Source organism: Narcine bancroftii, chromosome 2, assembly GCF_036971445.1.
Source record: "Narcine bancroftii isolate sNarBan1 chromosome 2, sNarBan1.hap1, whole genome shotgun sequence".
In the NCBI taxonomy this organism is placed as follows: Eukaryota; Metazoa; Chordata; class Chondrichthyes; order Torpediniformes; family Narcinidae; genus Narcine; species Narcine bancroftii.
The window spans coordinates 12,349,595-12,363,772 of record NC_091470.1 but is presented as its reverse complement, the minus strand read 5'-3'; the positions used below and the strand labels follow the sequence as shown (position 1 = coordinate 12,363,772).

General features: G+C 49.4%; 2 protein-coding genes across 5 annotated transcripts in view; one reads left to right on the top strand and one right to left on the bottom strand.

Annotated features, from left to right (window-relative positions):
• tmem63c (transmembrane protein 63C) overlaps nt 1-14,178 on the bottom strand; it is a 218,466-nt gene that overhangs the window by 199,887 nt on the left and 4,401 nt on the right. For all 4 annotated transcript variants that reach the window (XM_069915866.1, XM_069915868.1, XM_069915870.1 and 1 more), the window contains exon 2: nt 7,226-7,397. The gene's annotated coding sequence lies outside the window, so the exon portion shown is untranslated. The remainder of the gene's footprint in view (nt 1-7,225; nt 7,398-14,178) is intronic.
• On the top strand, nt 6,628-7,581 carry zdhhc22 (zinc finger DHHC-type palmitoyltransferase 22). The gene has a single exon (XM_069915872.1). The coding sequence runs from the start codon at nt 6,642-6,644 to the stop codon at nt 7,422-7,424; it is 783 nt and encodes a 260-aa protein (XP_069771973.1). The 5' UTR covers nt 6,628-6,641; the 3' UTR covers nt 7,425-7,581.

Here is a 14,178-nt window from a genome sequence, read left to right as displayed (position 1 = left end):
GTTAGCTATAGAACCACTAGCAGAATTGATAAGAATAGATAATAATATAAAAGGAATAAAAATAGAAGACAAGGAATATAAAATCAGTCTATTTGCAGATGATGTTATAGTGTACTTAACAGAACCAGAACTATCAATAAAAGAATTATATAAGAAATTGAAGGAATATGGAGAAGTGTCGGGCTACAAGATAAATGTAAATAAAAGTGAAGCAATGCCTATGAATAATGCGGATTTCTCAAAATTTAAGAAGGAATCTCCATTTAGATGGCAAATGCAGGCAATAAGATACCTAGGTGTACAAATAAACAAAAATCTCGGCCAACTATATAAACTCAATTATTATCCACTAATGAAAAAATTACAGGATGATTTAGAGCATTGGAAAGATTTACCACTAACACTAATAGGAAGGATAAACTGTATTAAAATGAACATTTTTCCAAGGATATTATACTTATTTCAGGCATTGCCAATACAACTGACAGAAAAATTCTTCAAGGAGTTAAAGAAAATAATAAGGAAATTTTTATGGAAAGGGGGGAAACCAAGGATAGCACTAGATAAATTAACAGAATGGTATAAACAAGGAGGCTTACAACTGCCAAACTTTAAAAATTATTATAGAGCCGCACAATTAAGATACCTATCAGATTTTTATCAAACAAGGGAGAAACCAGACTGGACGAGATTAGAATTAGATAAATTAGGGGAAAAGATACCTGAACACATATTATATAAATGGGATGAAAAATTGGTACAACATAGAAGTTCTCCAGTATTACATCATCTCCTCAATATTTGGAAGAAGATTCATGTAGAAAGAAATAAAACAAATTATCAATTACCAAAACTAATATTGACACAAAACAAGTTATTCCCTTTTACAATAGATAACCTTTCCTTTAGAGAATGGGAAAAAAAAGGGATTAAAAGAATAGAAAATTGTTTTTCAGGAAATAGATTCTTATCCTTTGAACAAATGAAAGATAAGTACAATATAACTCAAGATACAGCGCTGGCATATTACCAACTGAGATCCTACTTGAAGGATAAATTAGGAAGCAGTTTGAGTTTGCCAGAGGCAAGTAACCTTGAATATGTGATTACAGATACAATGATAATCAAAAGATTTATAACAAATATGTATATTAAACTGCAAGAAAATGAGAATGAGGAAACAAATGGTAAAACTAAGCAAAAATGGGAACAAGATTTAAATATAAAGATAAAAAAGGAAACATGGGAGAAATTGTGTTCTGGAACGATGAGAAATACAATAAATACGAGGCTACGTACGATACAATATAACTGGATACACAAGCTATACATTACACCTCAAAAGTTAAATAAATGGGACCCAACAGTATCTGATAGATGTTTTCGATGTAAAAAAGAAATGGGAACAACAATTCATGCAATCTGGACATGTGAGAAAGTAAAAAAATTTTGGGAAGATCTCAACCAGATATTAAATAAAATAACAGAAAACAATATAGCAAAGAATCTTTCTCCTAAGTAACATAAAAAACAAAGAATTTGGAATTGATTTGGAGGATGCACAAAAAAGATTTGTTAAGATAGCTCTAGCCGTCGCAAAAAAATGTATTATGTCAACCTGGAAATTGGAAGATAATTTGAAAATACAACTATGGTATATAGAAATGAATAAATGTATTCCATTAGAAAAAATAACATATAGTTTAAGAAATAATATTGAAATATTCGAACAAGTATGGGAGCCTTACATTAAATACAATAGCGAAAACCTACCGGGGACAATCATTACCTAAGTTGATGGAAGGAGAAGGAAAGAAAAGAATGGACTCAGTAGAATTTCGGGTGTTTTTTTTGTTGAGTGACAACATTGTCTGACTGGTTTAATGTATCCTAGATTGTATACCTTAAAAGGATGGGAGGGGGGATGGGGGGGGTGGGTTGGGAGGAGGGAGGGGGGGGGGGAGAAAATGTCACTGTATATGTGTGAAAAGGAAAAAGTGTGTATCATGGCTAATGTGATTTATGGTGTGAAAAATAAAAAAAATTAAAAAAACAGTTAATAGGTTGGGAAAGCACCCATGGTGCACCTCATCTCCAACTGTTCCTGACATATTCCTCTATATTTTTGAGTGGTAGTATCTGGATTGCTGGTGGAAAAACAAATTACAGTACTCCTCATTTCAGAGTCTGCAGACACCGTGATTGCAGAAATGCTGGAGCATACTTCATATAGCAAAGATAAAGGGGCATAACCAAGAGTTTGCCCACTCATCCAACCTGTCCTTTTACCTTCTGACGGCTCTCAAACTCTCACTTCCCATTGTATCCGTAACAGTACAGGATGTATTCATTCTGTGGCCCCTGCAACCTCCGATCTTGTGTCCACGTCCTGTCGCTAGGATTGGTTCCCAGCTGTTCTGGGTTTGAAGGGAAATGGTTTTACTGGTTGGGACGGTGGATATTACGACACAATATGTCCCAAAACCAGCAATTGTTGCAAATGTAAAAACACACAAAAATACCGGAAATATGTTCTGGGACCCCACTCTTTGCGATTTTTATAAATGACCTGGAGGAAGAGGCAGAAGGATGGGTCAGTAAGTTTGTGGTTGACACGAAGGTTGGAGAAGTGGTGGATGGAGCTGAAGGTTACAAGAGGCTATAGACAGGATGCAGAGTTGGGCAGAAAAGTGGCAGATGGAGTTCAATCCGGATAAGTGTGTTACCTTTATTTATCGTTCATTCCCTGCTCGCACAGTAAAGACGAGATAGCATTTCTCCAGGACCACAGAGAAGATTTACATAAATATGAGTTAGGATAGAAGTTAAACACATTGAAATATTAAGACGTTATTAAGGTCCACAGTTCACTATCCACATCTGTTCTGGGAATTCAGGAGCCTGATGGCTTGGGTTAAAAACTGTTGCCCAAGGGCCCGAGTGCTACAGTTCCTCCTACCAGATGGCAGAAGGGAGAACAGTTTACATGAGGGGTGTGTGGGCTGCTTCCCAATGTTTATTGCCTTTTGCCTGCATCAAGTGTTGTAGATGTCCTTCATGTAGGAAGAGAGCTCCCAATGATCTTATTTTGGAAGGTGATGTATTTTGGAAGGACAAACCAGAAGGCTGAGTATGGGATTCATGGTCAGTTACTTAAGAGTGTGGAGGAACAGAGGGACCTTGGGGTTCAAATCCATACATCCCTCAATGTTGCCACACAGGATAAGAAGGCCCATGGGATGCTGAGCTTCATTAATAGAGGGAATGAATTCAGGGGTAGAGAGATCATGTTGCAAGTCTACAAATCTCTGGTGAGACTGCACTTAGGGTATTATGTTCATTTTTGGTCACCTCATAATAGAAAGGATGTGGAAGCTGTGGAGAGGGTGCAGAGGAGATTTACCAGGATGTTGCCTGGATTATGAGGCCAAGTTAGCAGAGCTGGGACTTGTCTCTTTCATGTATAGAAGAATGAGAGGAGACTTGATAGAGGCCTAGATAGGGTGGACAGCCAGCATCTATTTCCCAGGGCAGGATCAGCAAACACTAAAGGACATGTGTAGAAAGTGAAGGGAGGGAAGTTTAGGGGAGACATTAGATTAGAGGGCACATCCACGGAGGCTATTTGGGTGGAACTGAGGAGTAGGAAAGGAGAGGTTACACTTGTAGGGGTGTATTATAGACCACCCGGAGGGGACCGAGACCTAGGGGAGCAAATCTGTAGGGAGATAGTAGATATTTGTGATAAGCACAGGGTTGTAATTATGGGAGATTTTAATTTTCCACATATAGATTGGGAAACACATTCTGTGAAAGGACTGGATGGGTTAGAGTTGGTGAAATGTGTGCAAGATAGTTTTTTACAACAATATGTAGAGGTGCCGACCAGAGAAGGAGCAGTGTTAGATCTACCGTTGGCAAATGGAGGTTAGTGTTGGCGAGCACTTCGGGTCCAGTGATCATAATGCCATCAGCTTCAATGTCATGATGGAAAGAGAGAAGTCAGGGCCAAGGGTTGAGGTTTTTGATTGGGGAAAAGCTAGATTTGAGGAGATGCGAAAGGACTTGCAGGGTGTGCATTGGGACAATTTGTTTTATGGGCAGGATGTAGTAGAGAGATGGAAGTCTTTTAAAGATCAGATTTTGAGACTGCAAAAGCTTTATGTTCCTGTTAGGTTAAAAGGAGGGGCAAAAGGTTGGAGAGAGCCGTGGTTTTCAAGGAATATTGGAAACTTGGTTCGAAGAAAAAGGGAGGCATACATTAGATATAAGAAGCATGGAGTTAAGGGGATGTTTGAAAGATACATTGAATGTAAGAGGAATCTTAAGAGAGGAATTAGGAAATAGGAATTAGGAAAGCTAAAAGAAGGTACGAGCAAGCAGGGTGAAAACTAATCCAAAAGAGTTCTACAAATATGTTAATGGTAAGAGGAAAGCTAGAGACAAAATTGGTCCCTTAGAGAATCAGAGTGGAAAACTGTGTGTGGAACCTAGAGAAATGGGGGAGATATTGAACAGTTTCTTTTCTTCGGTATTCACTAAGGAGAAGGATATTGGGAGATGTGAGATAAAAAAAGCAAATTGGGTAAATATGGGGAATATAGAGATTACAAAAGATGTAGTTTTAGGGCTTTTGAAGAATATAAAGGTGGATAAGTCTCCGGGACCAGACGGGATCTTCCCCAGGACATTGAGAGAAGTGAAGGAGGAAATAACAGAGGCTCTGGCAGTAATTTTCCAAATGTCATTAGATATGGGGATAGTGCCGGAGGATTGGCGCATTGCGCATGTGGTTCCGTTATTTAAAAAGGGTTCAAGGAGGAAGCCTGGCAACTATCGGCCTGTAAGTTTGACGTCTGTGGTAGGTAAATTAATGGAGAAAATTCTTAGAGATAGTACTTATAAACATCTGGATAGACAGGGTCTGATCAGGAACACTCAACATGGATTTGTGGGAGGAAGGTCATGTTTGACCAATCTGATTGAATTTTTTGAAGAGGTGACTAGGAATGTGGATGAGGGTAGCGCAGTGGATGTTGTCTATATGGACTTCAGTAAGGCCTTCGATAAGGTACCACATGGAAGGTTAGTTAAGAAGGTGCAGTCTTTAGGTATAAATTTTGAGATAGTCAAATGGATTGAACATTGGCTGAAAGGGAGAGGCCAGAGAGTGGTAGTGGATAATTGTCTGTCAGGTTGGAGGCCAGTGACCAGTGGTGTGCCTCAAGGATCTGTATTGGGCCCATTGTTGTTCGTTATATACATTAATGATCTAGATGATGGGGTGGTAAATTGGATTAGTAAATATGCAGATGATACTAAGATAGGTGGAATAGTGGATAATGAAGAAGGTTTTCAAGGATTGCAGAGGGATTTGGGCTGCGTAGAAAAGTGGGCTGAAAAATGGCAGATGGAATTTAATGCTGATAAGTGTGAGGTGCTTCATTTTGGTAAGAAGAATCAGAACAGGACATACGTGGTAAATGGGAGAGCATTGATGAATACAGAAGAGCAGAAAGATTTAGGAGTAACGGTACATCGTTCCCTGAAGGTAGAAACTCACGTGAATAGGATGGTGAAGAAGGCTTTTAGTATGCTGGCCTTTATCAATCATTGCATGGAATATAGGAGTTGGGAGGTGATGTTGAGACTGTATAAGACGTTGGTGCGGCCTAATTTGGAGTTCTGTGTGCAGTTCTGGTCGCCTAATTATAGGAAGGATATAAACAGAGTGGAGAGAGTGCAGAGAAGGTTTACCAGAATGTTACCTGGGTTTAAGTATCTAGAGTATAGGGAGAGATTGGACAGATTAGGTCTTTATTCTTTGGAGCGTAGAAGGTTGAGAGGGGATTGGATAGAAGTATTTAAGATTATGAAAGGGATAGACAGAGTGGATGTGGATAGACTATTTCCGTTAAGAGGAGGAAAGATTAAAACAAGAGGACATGAGTTAAGAATTAAGGGGCAGAGGTTTAGAGGTAACATGAGGGGGAACTTCTTTACTCAGAGAGTGGTAGACGTGTGGAATGAGCTTCCGGGAGAAATAGTGGTGGCGGAGTCAATTGTATTATTTAAGAAAAGGTTGGACAGGTATATGGATGAGAAGAAGATGGAGGGTTATGGGCATTGTGCAGGGAGGTGGGACTAGAGAGGGGTGTTTGGTTCGGTGTGGACTAGAAGGGCCTAATGGCCTGTTTCCGTGCTATAAATTGTTATGTTATGAGACGTCAGGGGTAGGTTTTTCTTTATGCAGAGAGTGGTGGGGGCCTGGAATGACTTGCTTGGGATGAAACACTGGGGGCATTTGAGAGTCTTAGACAGGGACATGAATGAAAGAAAAATAGAGGGTTGCGGGGCAGGGAGGGTTTAGTAATTTTTTAAAAGGAATATATGGGTCAGCACAGCATCAGGCGGTCTCGCAGCGTCCAGAGGAGGTAAAGATAAATTACCAACATTTCAGGCCTGAGCCCTTCTTCAAGGAATAAGCAAATTTACGTTGGTAATATATCTTTACCTCCAATGGAGAATGAGAGACTGGCCAAGTTCCTCCAACATCGCTGAGTATTTTTACTACAATCCCAGCCATCTGCAGACTTTGGTGTCAATGACCTGTTTCTCTCTGCAGGAAGGAATGGTCCAGGATGCTGAAGCTGAGAGTTTTGAACGCTGTTGCTCCATCCTACTTCCTGGCCGTCTCCATCACGACCCTCATTCTTCAGAGCTTTGTCTTCATTCCCACCATCTTCGCCGATGACTTCCGCCGCCCCTGGTCTCACTGCGCCTGCCACTTCACCTTCTTCCTGTACGTGTCAGTGAATGTCTTGGGGAATTACTTCCTGATCCTGTGGTATCCCTCGGAGAGCCTGCAGAATAGCGGTGCTTCCAGTGACAGCCATGCCCTGCAGCCAGGCAGCCACTTCTGCAAGCTGTGCAGCAAGGTCATACTGAAACGAGATCATCACTGCTTCTTCACGGCCAACTGCATCGGCAACAGGAACATGCGTTACTTCCTCATGTTCGGGTGGTACACCTCCATCGTTTGTCTCTACTCCTTGGTGGTAGGGGTGGCCTACCTCAGTACTGAGTACCACCTCTCCTTCGAGAACCCCCTCACCTTCCTCACCCTCCTTCCCCTCTCCTTCTTCCATTTTTTCTTCAGCATGATCCCATCCTTCCAGCTGTTCCTTGTCCTCATGCTCTACATATGGCTGGGCATCGGACTCACCTGTGCTGGGTTTTGTTGCCAGCAGATTCTGTTGGTCGCACGGGGCCGCACCTGGTATCACCTGAAGAAAGGTTTGCCTGCAGTGCGCTGCACACCCTGGGGTGTTAATCTTCAGGATGTATTTGGGAAGCGCTGGCTACTTGGATTCTTCTTCCCCATTCCAACCGTACACCTGGATCCAGACGACAAAGACAAGTGAACTCCCAGCATTCTCCCAGCTTACGAAACCCACTGTTAACCGGACTGTCCTGCACAGGAAGGAGCTGCTCTTTGTGCCCACCTCCTGGCACCTCTGCACTACAACTCACGCCATCCGCAGCACTGCAGGTCTGTGCAGGGAGAGGAACTTCCCCACAACCATCCCATTGCGGACGGCCCCAGGTCTGTCCCACAGCAGCACAGGTCTGTGCAGGGAGAGGAACTTCCCCACAACCACCCCACTGTGGACGGCCCCAGGTCTGTCCCACAGCAGCACAGCTCTGTGCAGAGAGAGGAACTTCCCCACAACCATCCCACTGCGGACGGCCCCAGGTCTGTCCCACAGCAGCACAGGTCTGTGCAGGGAGAGGAACTTCCCCACAACCACCGCACTGTGGACGGCCCCAGGTCTGTCCCACAGCAGCACAGCTCTGTGCAGAGAGAGGAACTTCCCCACAACCACCCCACTGCAGGCGGCCCCAGGTCTGTCCCACAGCAGCACAGGTCTGTTCAGGGAGAGGAACTTCTCCACAACCACCCACTGTGGACGGCCCCAGGTCTGTGCAAGGAGAGGAACTTCCCCACAACCACCCACTGCGGACGGCCCCAGGTCTGTGCAGGGAGAGGAACTTCCCCACAACCACCCACTGCGGACGGCCCCAGGTCTGTGCAGGGAGAGGAACTTCCCCACAACCACCCACTGCGGACGGCCCCAGGTCTGTGCAGGGAGAGGAACTTCCCCACAACCACCCACTGCGGACGGCCCCAGGTCTGTGCAGGGAGAGGAACATCCCCACAACCTTCTTTGGCACAATGTAGAAGGGGTTAATGCTGTTTTCTGTGCTGTTCTGTCCTCTGGTTCTAACCTCCCCACTGCGAATGGCCAATCTGTGTGTCCCCTCTGTCTTTACACCCCATGCCTAGCTGTGGAAAAACTGCCTGCCAATGGCAACACCAGTGACAGGAGGCTTCAGTGCTGCCTCCAGGCACCGGTTAATCCAATTTTCGGCACTGACCCCACCACTGGTTAACCTGGGCCTTGGCACTGACTCGATGCACCGGTTAACCTGGTCCCAGGCACTGACCCCACTACCGATTAACTCCTTGGCTCACTTCACGTCTGTCATTGGCAGGATGTGGCTGTGGTGTCCATCTCTCCACCCACTCACCGAGCATGAGAACCCCACCATGGGCCCCCACCCTGGGCCCCCACCCTGGGCCCTCACACTGGGCCCTCACCCTGCGCACTCACCCTGCTGGGCACACACCCTGGGCCCCCACCCTGGGCCCTCACCTTGGGCCCTCACCCTGGGCCCTCACCCTGGGCCCCCACCCTGGACCCCCACCCTGCGCCCTCACCCTGGGCCCTCACCCTGGCCCTCACCCTGGGCCCTCACTCTGGGCCCTCACCCTGGGCTCTCACCCTGGGCCCTCACCCTGGGCCCTCACCTTGGGCCCTCACCCTGGGCTCAGCCTGGGCCCTCACCCTGGGCCCTCTCCCTGGGCCCTCATCCTGGGCTCACAGCCTGCGCCCTCACCCTGGGCTCACAGCCTGGGCCCTCACCCTTGGCCCTCACCCTGGGCCCTCACCCTGGGCCTTCACCCTGGGCCCTCACGGCCCCCACCCTGGGCCCTCACCCTACTGGGTCCACACCCTGGGCCCCCACCCTGGGCCCCCACCCTGGGCCCTCACCCTGGGCCCTCACCCTGGGCCCCCACCCTAGACCCCCACCCTGCGCCCTCACCCTGGGCCCTCACTCTGGGCCCTCACCCTGGGCCTCACCCTGGGCCCTCACCCTGGGCTCACACCCTGGGCCCTCACCCTGCAACCTCACCCTGGGCTCACAGCCTGGGCCCTCACCCTGGGCCCACACCCTGGGCCCTCACCCTGCAACCTCACCCTGGGCTCACAGCCTGGGCCCTCACCCTGGGCCCTCTCCCTGGGCCCTCACCTTGGGCCCTCACCCTGTGCTCAGCCTGGGCCCTCACCCTGGGCCCTCTCCCTGGGCCCACACCCTGGGCCCTCACCTTGGGCCCTCACCCTGGGCTCAGCCTGGGCCCTCACCCTGGGCCCTCTCCCTGGGCCCTCACCCTGGGCTCACAGCCTGTGCCCTCACCCTGGGCTCACAGCCTGGGCCCTCACCCTGGGCCCTCTCTCTGGGCCCTCACCCTGGGCCCTCACGGCCCCCACCCTGGGCCCTTACCCTGCTGGGTCCACACCCTGGGCCCCCACCCTGGGCCCTCACCCTGGGCCCCCACCCTGGACCCCCACCCTGCGCCCTCACCCTGGACCCCCACCCTGCGCCCTCACCCTGGCCCTCACCCTGGGCCCTCACTCTGGGCCCTCACCCTGGGCCTCACTCTGGGCCCTCACCCTGGGCCCACACCCTGGGCCCTCACCCTGCAACCTCACCCTGGGCTCACAGCCTGGGCCCTCACCCTGGGCCCTCTCCCTGGGCCCTCACCCTGGGCTCACATCCTGCGCCCTCACCCTGGGCTCACAGCCTGGGCCCTCACCCTGGGTCCTCTCCCTGGGCCCTCACCCTGGGCTCACAGCCTGTGCCCTCACCCTGGGCTCACAGCCTGGGCCCTCACCCTGGGCCCTCTCTCTGGCCCCTCACCCTGGGCCCTCACGGCCCCCACCCTGGGCCCTTACCCTGCTGGGTCCACACCCTGGGCCCCCACCCTGGGCCCTCACCCTGGGCCCCCACCCTGGACCCCCACCCTGCGCCCTCACCCTGGACCCCCACCCTGCGCCCTCACCCTGGCCCTCACCCTGGGCCCTCACTCTGGGCCCTCACCCTGGGCCTCACTCTGGGCCCTCACCCTGGGCCCACACCCTGGGCCCTCACCCTGCAACCTCACCCTGGGCTCACAGCCTGGGCCCTCACCCTGGGCCCTCTCCCTGGGCCCTCACCCTGGGCTCACATCCTGCGCCCTCACCCTGGGCTCACAGCCTGGGCCCTCACCCTGGGCCCTCTCCCTGGGCCCTCACCCTGGGCCCTCACTCTTGGCCCTCACGGCCCTCACCCTGGGCCCTCACCCTGGGCCATCACCCCGGGACCCACCCTGGGCCCTCACCCTGGGCACTCACGGCCCCCACCCTGGGCCCTCACCCTGGGCTCACAGTTTGGATCTTTGGGAAACAAACTCCATCTATGTTACCTCTCTTGATTTTAAACCTCTGTCCACTGTCTTCTCACCACCTCCATCAACCTGACAAAGCAGCAGCTGCCTACCTATCTGATCACTCCAGACCCGTCAGCATCTCTGGGAATCATTTCCACACCCTTCAGGCTCAGAGACCACCCAACCCCAGGGTCAGGGACCACCGTCCTCAGGCTCGGGGACCACCCTTCCCCAGGCTCGGGGACCACCCTTCCCCAGCTCGGAGACCACCAATCCCCAGGCTTGGAGACTACCCGTCCCCAGGCTTTCATTACTCGTCCTCAGGCTTAAAGACCACCCATCCCCAGGCTCAGAGACCACCCGTCCCCCAGCTCGGAGACCATCTGTCCCTAGGCTCGGAGACCATCTGTCCCTAGGCTCGGAGACCACCCGTCCCCAGGCTCAGAGACCATCCTCAGGCTTGGCAACCATTGCATCTTACACGATATCCCTGCTCCTGTACTCAATGTCCTGACTAATGAAAGCACGCGTGCCAAATGCCTGCTTCACCTCCGTATGTGATTTCATATGTCTACACCCCCCAGGTCTTTCTACCCAGGGCTCTACTGTTTACTGTGAAACCCTTGGCCTGGTTGTATCCACAATACTGCCACACTTCATACTGGACTGAGCTCAATCCCATCTGCCAATCCCTGGCCTCCTCCATCAGTTAACCTCAATCCTGTTGCAGCCTCAGGTACACCAGCCATTTTCCTGATGGCCACCCTGGGGACAACAGCACCTTTAAGTAACAGCCTGGTTTTCTTTTCACCTCACGTAACATCAGTCAGTAGGAGAGAAGTACAGAGGAAACCAAATGTAATGGCTTCCTAGGGAAGGGGGCCCATAAACTAAGGAGGCCATGGCCAAAAACAAGTTGAGATTGGCCGGTCTACACCTCCCATGTTGGTGTCATTCACAAATGTACTAATTGTGCTAATTGCATTCTTATGTAATTGTTGATATTGGCGACAAACACCAGGGGACCCAGTACCCACCCTGCAGAGCTCCACAAGTTACAGATCTCTAATAGGAGTAACAACCCCTCCCCTACCCTCCCTCCGAGTCCCACCAACGAGTTAACATTGCACCTAATTACAGTGGCTGCAAAGAGGAAGCTTTTCAAAGTGAGTGAGCAAGAGTTGAGGCACCATGTTTCTGTTGGATGGAGGGCAAGGCTGGCAAGATCAGGGAACCCTGGTTCACAAGGGACATGGTTCTGGTCAGGAAGCTCAGAAGGCAGATTTAAGCTGTCCACTCCATGAGTATAGGACAAGTAGGAGCTTGCAAGCAGGAAAAAGGAAAATACCCAGAGTTTCTGTGGTAATATTAAGAGTAATGGGGTGGTGAGGGAGGGAATTGGGCCCATTAAAGGCTTGTCAGTGTGTGGAGCTACAGGGGACGGGTGAGTTTTTACATGAATATTTCTCATCAGTTTTTACAATGGAGGAGAACCTGACAGCCAAGGAGCTGAATGGTACCAGGAATGAAAGGGTTGGTTGTTCGCACGTGAGGAAAGTCTGTCGTCTCTTGGACAGTATTCATTGGAGGAGAGAAGGGTGAGGAGGGACATCACAGAGGGATTTTGAATGCTGAAAGGCCTGGACAGAGTAGATGTTCCCCATGGTGGGGAGTCTTGGACAAGAGGGCACAACTTCAGAAATGTTAGCATGAGTCTGTGAAACCTGTTGCCACAGGTGGCCGTGGAAGTGAGAGCATTGGGTGTAGTTAAGACAGCGATGGGCTTCAAGGGTTACAGGCTGAGTGATATGGATCAGCCCATGATTAAATGGCAGAGCAGACCCAATGGGTCGATTGGCCAACTTCTGCTCTGATATCTTGTAAAATGGGTTGATATGTTCTGGTCCACATGGCAAGGACCAGGGAGGCAGCGTTGGAGCACATTAACGAGGACCGATCACCGGGGTCTGCTGGTCCATCCTCACATCTCTTGGGAGGCTGGCAAAGCCCTCGCTGAGATATTTACATCATCGTTGGCCTCGGGGAAGTGCCGGACTGGACGGTGGTGAATGCTGTGCCATTATTTAAAAAGGTCAGCAAGGACATGCCAGGGAACCACTGGCCAGTGAGTGCGGTGTCTATGGTTGGAAAATTGCTGGGATTCTGAGGAACAGAATCTACCAATGTTTGGATCGTTAGGGCCTGGTTGGAGGCAGTCAGGGTGGATATGTGCGTGACAGACTGTGTCTCATGAATGTGATAGAGATTTTTGAAGAAGTGACAGGAGAGTGGATGTTGTAAATATGGACTTTAGCAAGGCCTTTGACAAGGTCCGCATTGCAGGTTCAATTGCATGATTCAAATCTGGCTCAGTGCAAGGAGGCAGAGGGTAGTAGAGGTTGTTCTGATTGGAGGCCTTTCTCCAGTGGTGTGCCACAGGGGTCAGTATGGGGTCCACTGTTGTTTAGTATCAGTATTAACGATTTGGGTGGTTATGCAGTTAACTTGATTAATTAGTAGTGTTGTGGTCAGTGAAGGGGTATATCTGAGTTTACAACTGGATCTAAATCTGTTGGGAAGCTGACCAAGGAGTGTGAGAGGTTGGACTTCAGTAGATTAAACCAGGGTAGGACTGCACAGTGAATGATAGGGTCCTGGAGGGTGTTGTACGACCGAAATCCCTAGGGAATCAGGTGCATGGCTCCATGAAAGTAGCCACAGAGGTGGACATGATGGTGAAGAAAGCACATGCTTGTCTTCACTGAGCAGAGTATAGATGACCAAAGTTGGGTCTTCATCATTCAACTGCACCGGATGTTGGTGAGACGGGGTATTGTGAGCAGATCTGGTCACCTAGATACATGACTGAGGCAGATGATTGTAGGGGAGGGGGAGAGATTTAAGACAATGTTTCCACTCAGAGGATGGTTCATATCTGGAATGAGCTAACAGAGGAAACTACAGAAGCAGAAGCCATTACAACAGACAAAAGACATTTGGACAGGAAGGGTTAGAAGGATATGAAGCCAATGGGATAGAATGCCAACATGGTCAGCATGGGTGAGTGGGGCCAAAAGGCCTGTCCCTGCTGAATTCCTCCATGAAACCATAGAAAACAGGAGCAAGGGGAAGCTCTTCCTCCTCTCAAACCTGCTTACCCATTCCTTGTCATGGCTGACCACCCCTCCCTGAATCCCACCATCTCTTCAATCCCAAGAACACCCCCTCCTTCAACACAGTACACTGCTTTGGCTTCAGCTCCTTTCCACGGTTTGGAATTCCACAGGTTCATCGCTCATCACCCCGATGTTCCCAAATAGTGGAACTGGCTATGTCCAGGCCAGATGGAATGGTCTCACGGTTCCTATGACATCCTCCAACTTTCTGCTCAATTCCAGTGAACATCAACGAGCTAATCTCACTTTGCCTCGAATCAGTCAAGGGAACATCTGTGGTATTTTGCTTTTGGACCAGTGGATGTGAATGTTGTCCAGGTGAAGGTGCTGTCGGAGAGAATTCATTTGAGACAGGCAAAGATGGGACAAGACCAGAAGGAAACTGCTTTCTAAATTATGGTGATTTATTTGTTAGAATGGGTTTGGCCTTAACACATGGCAGGGTCGACA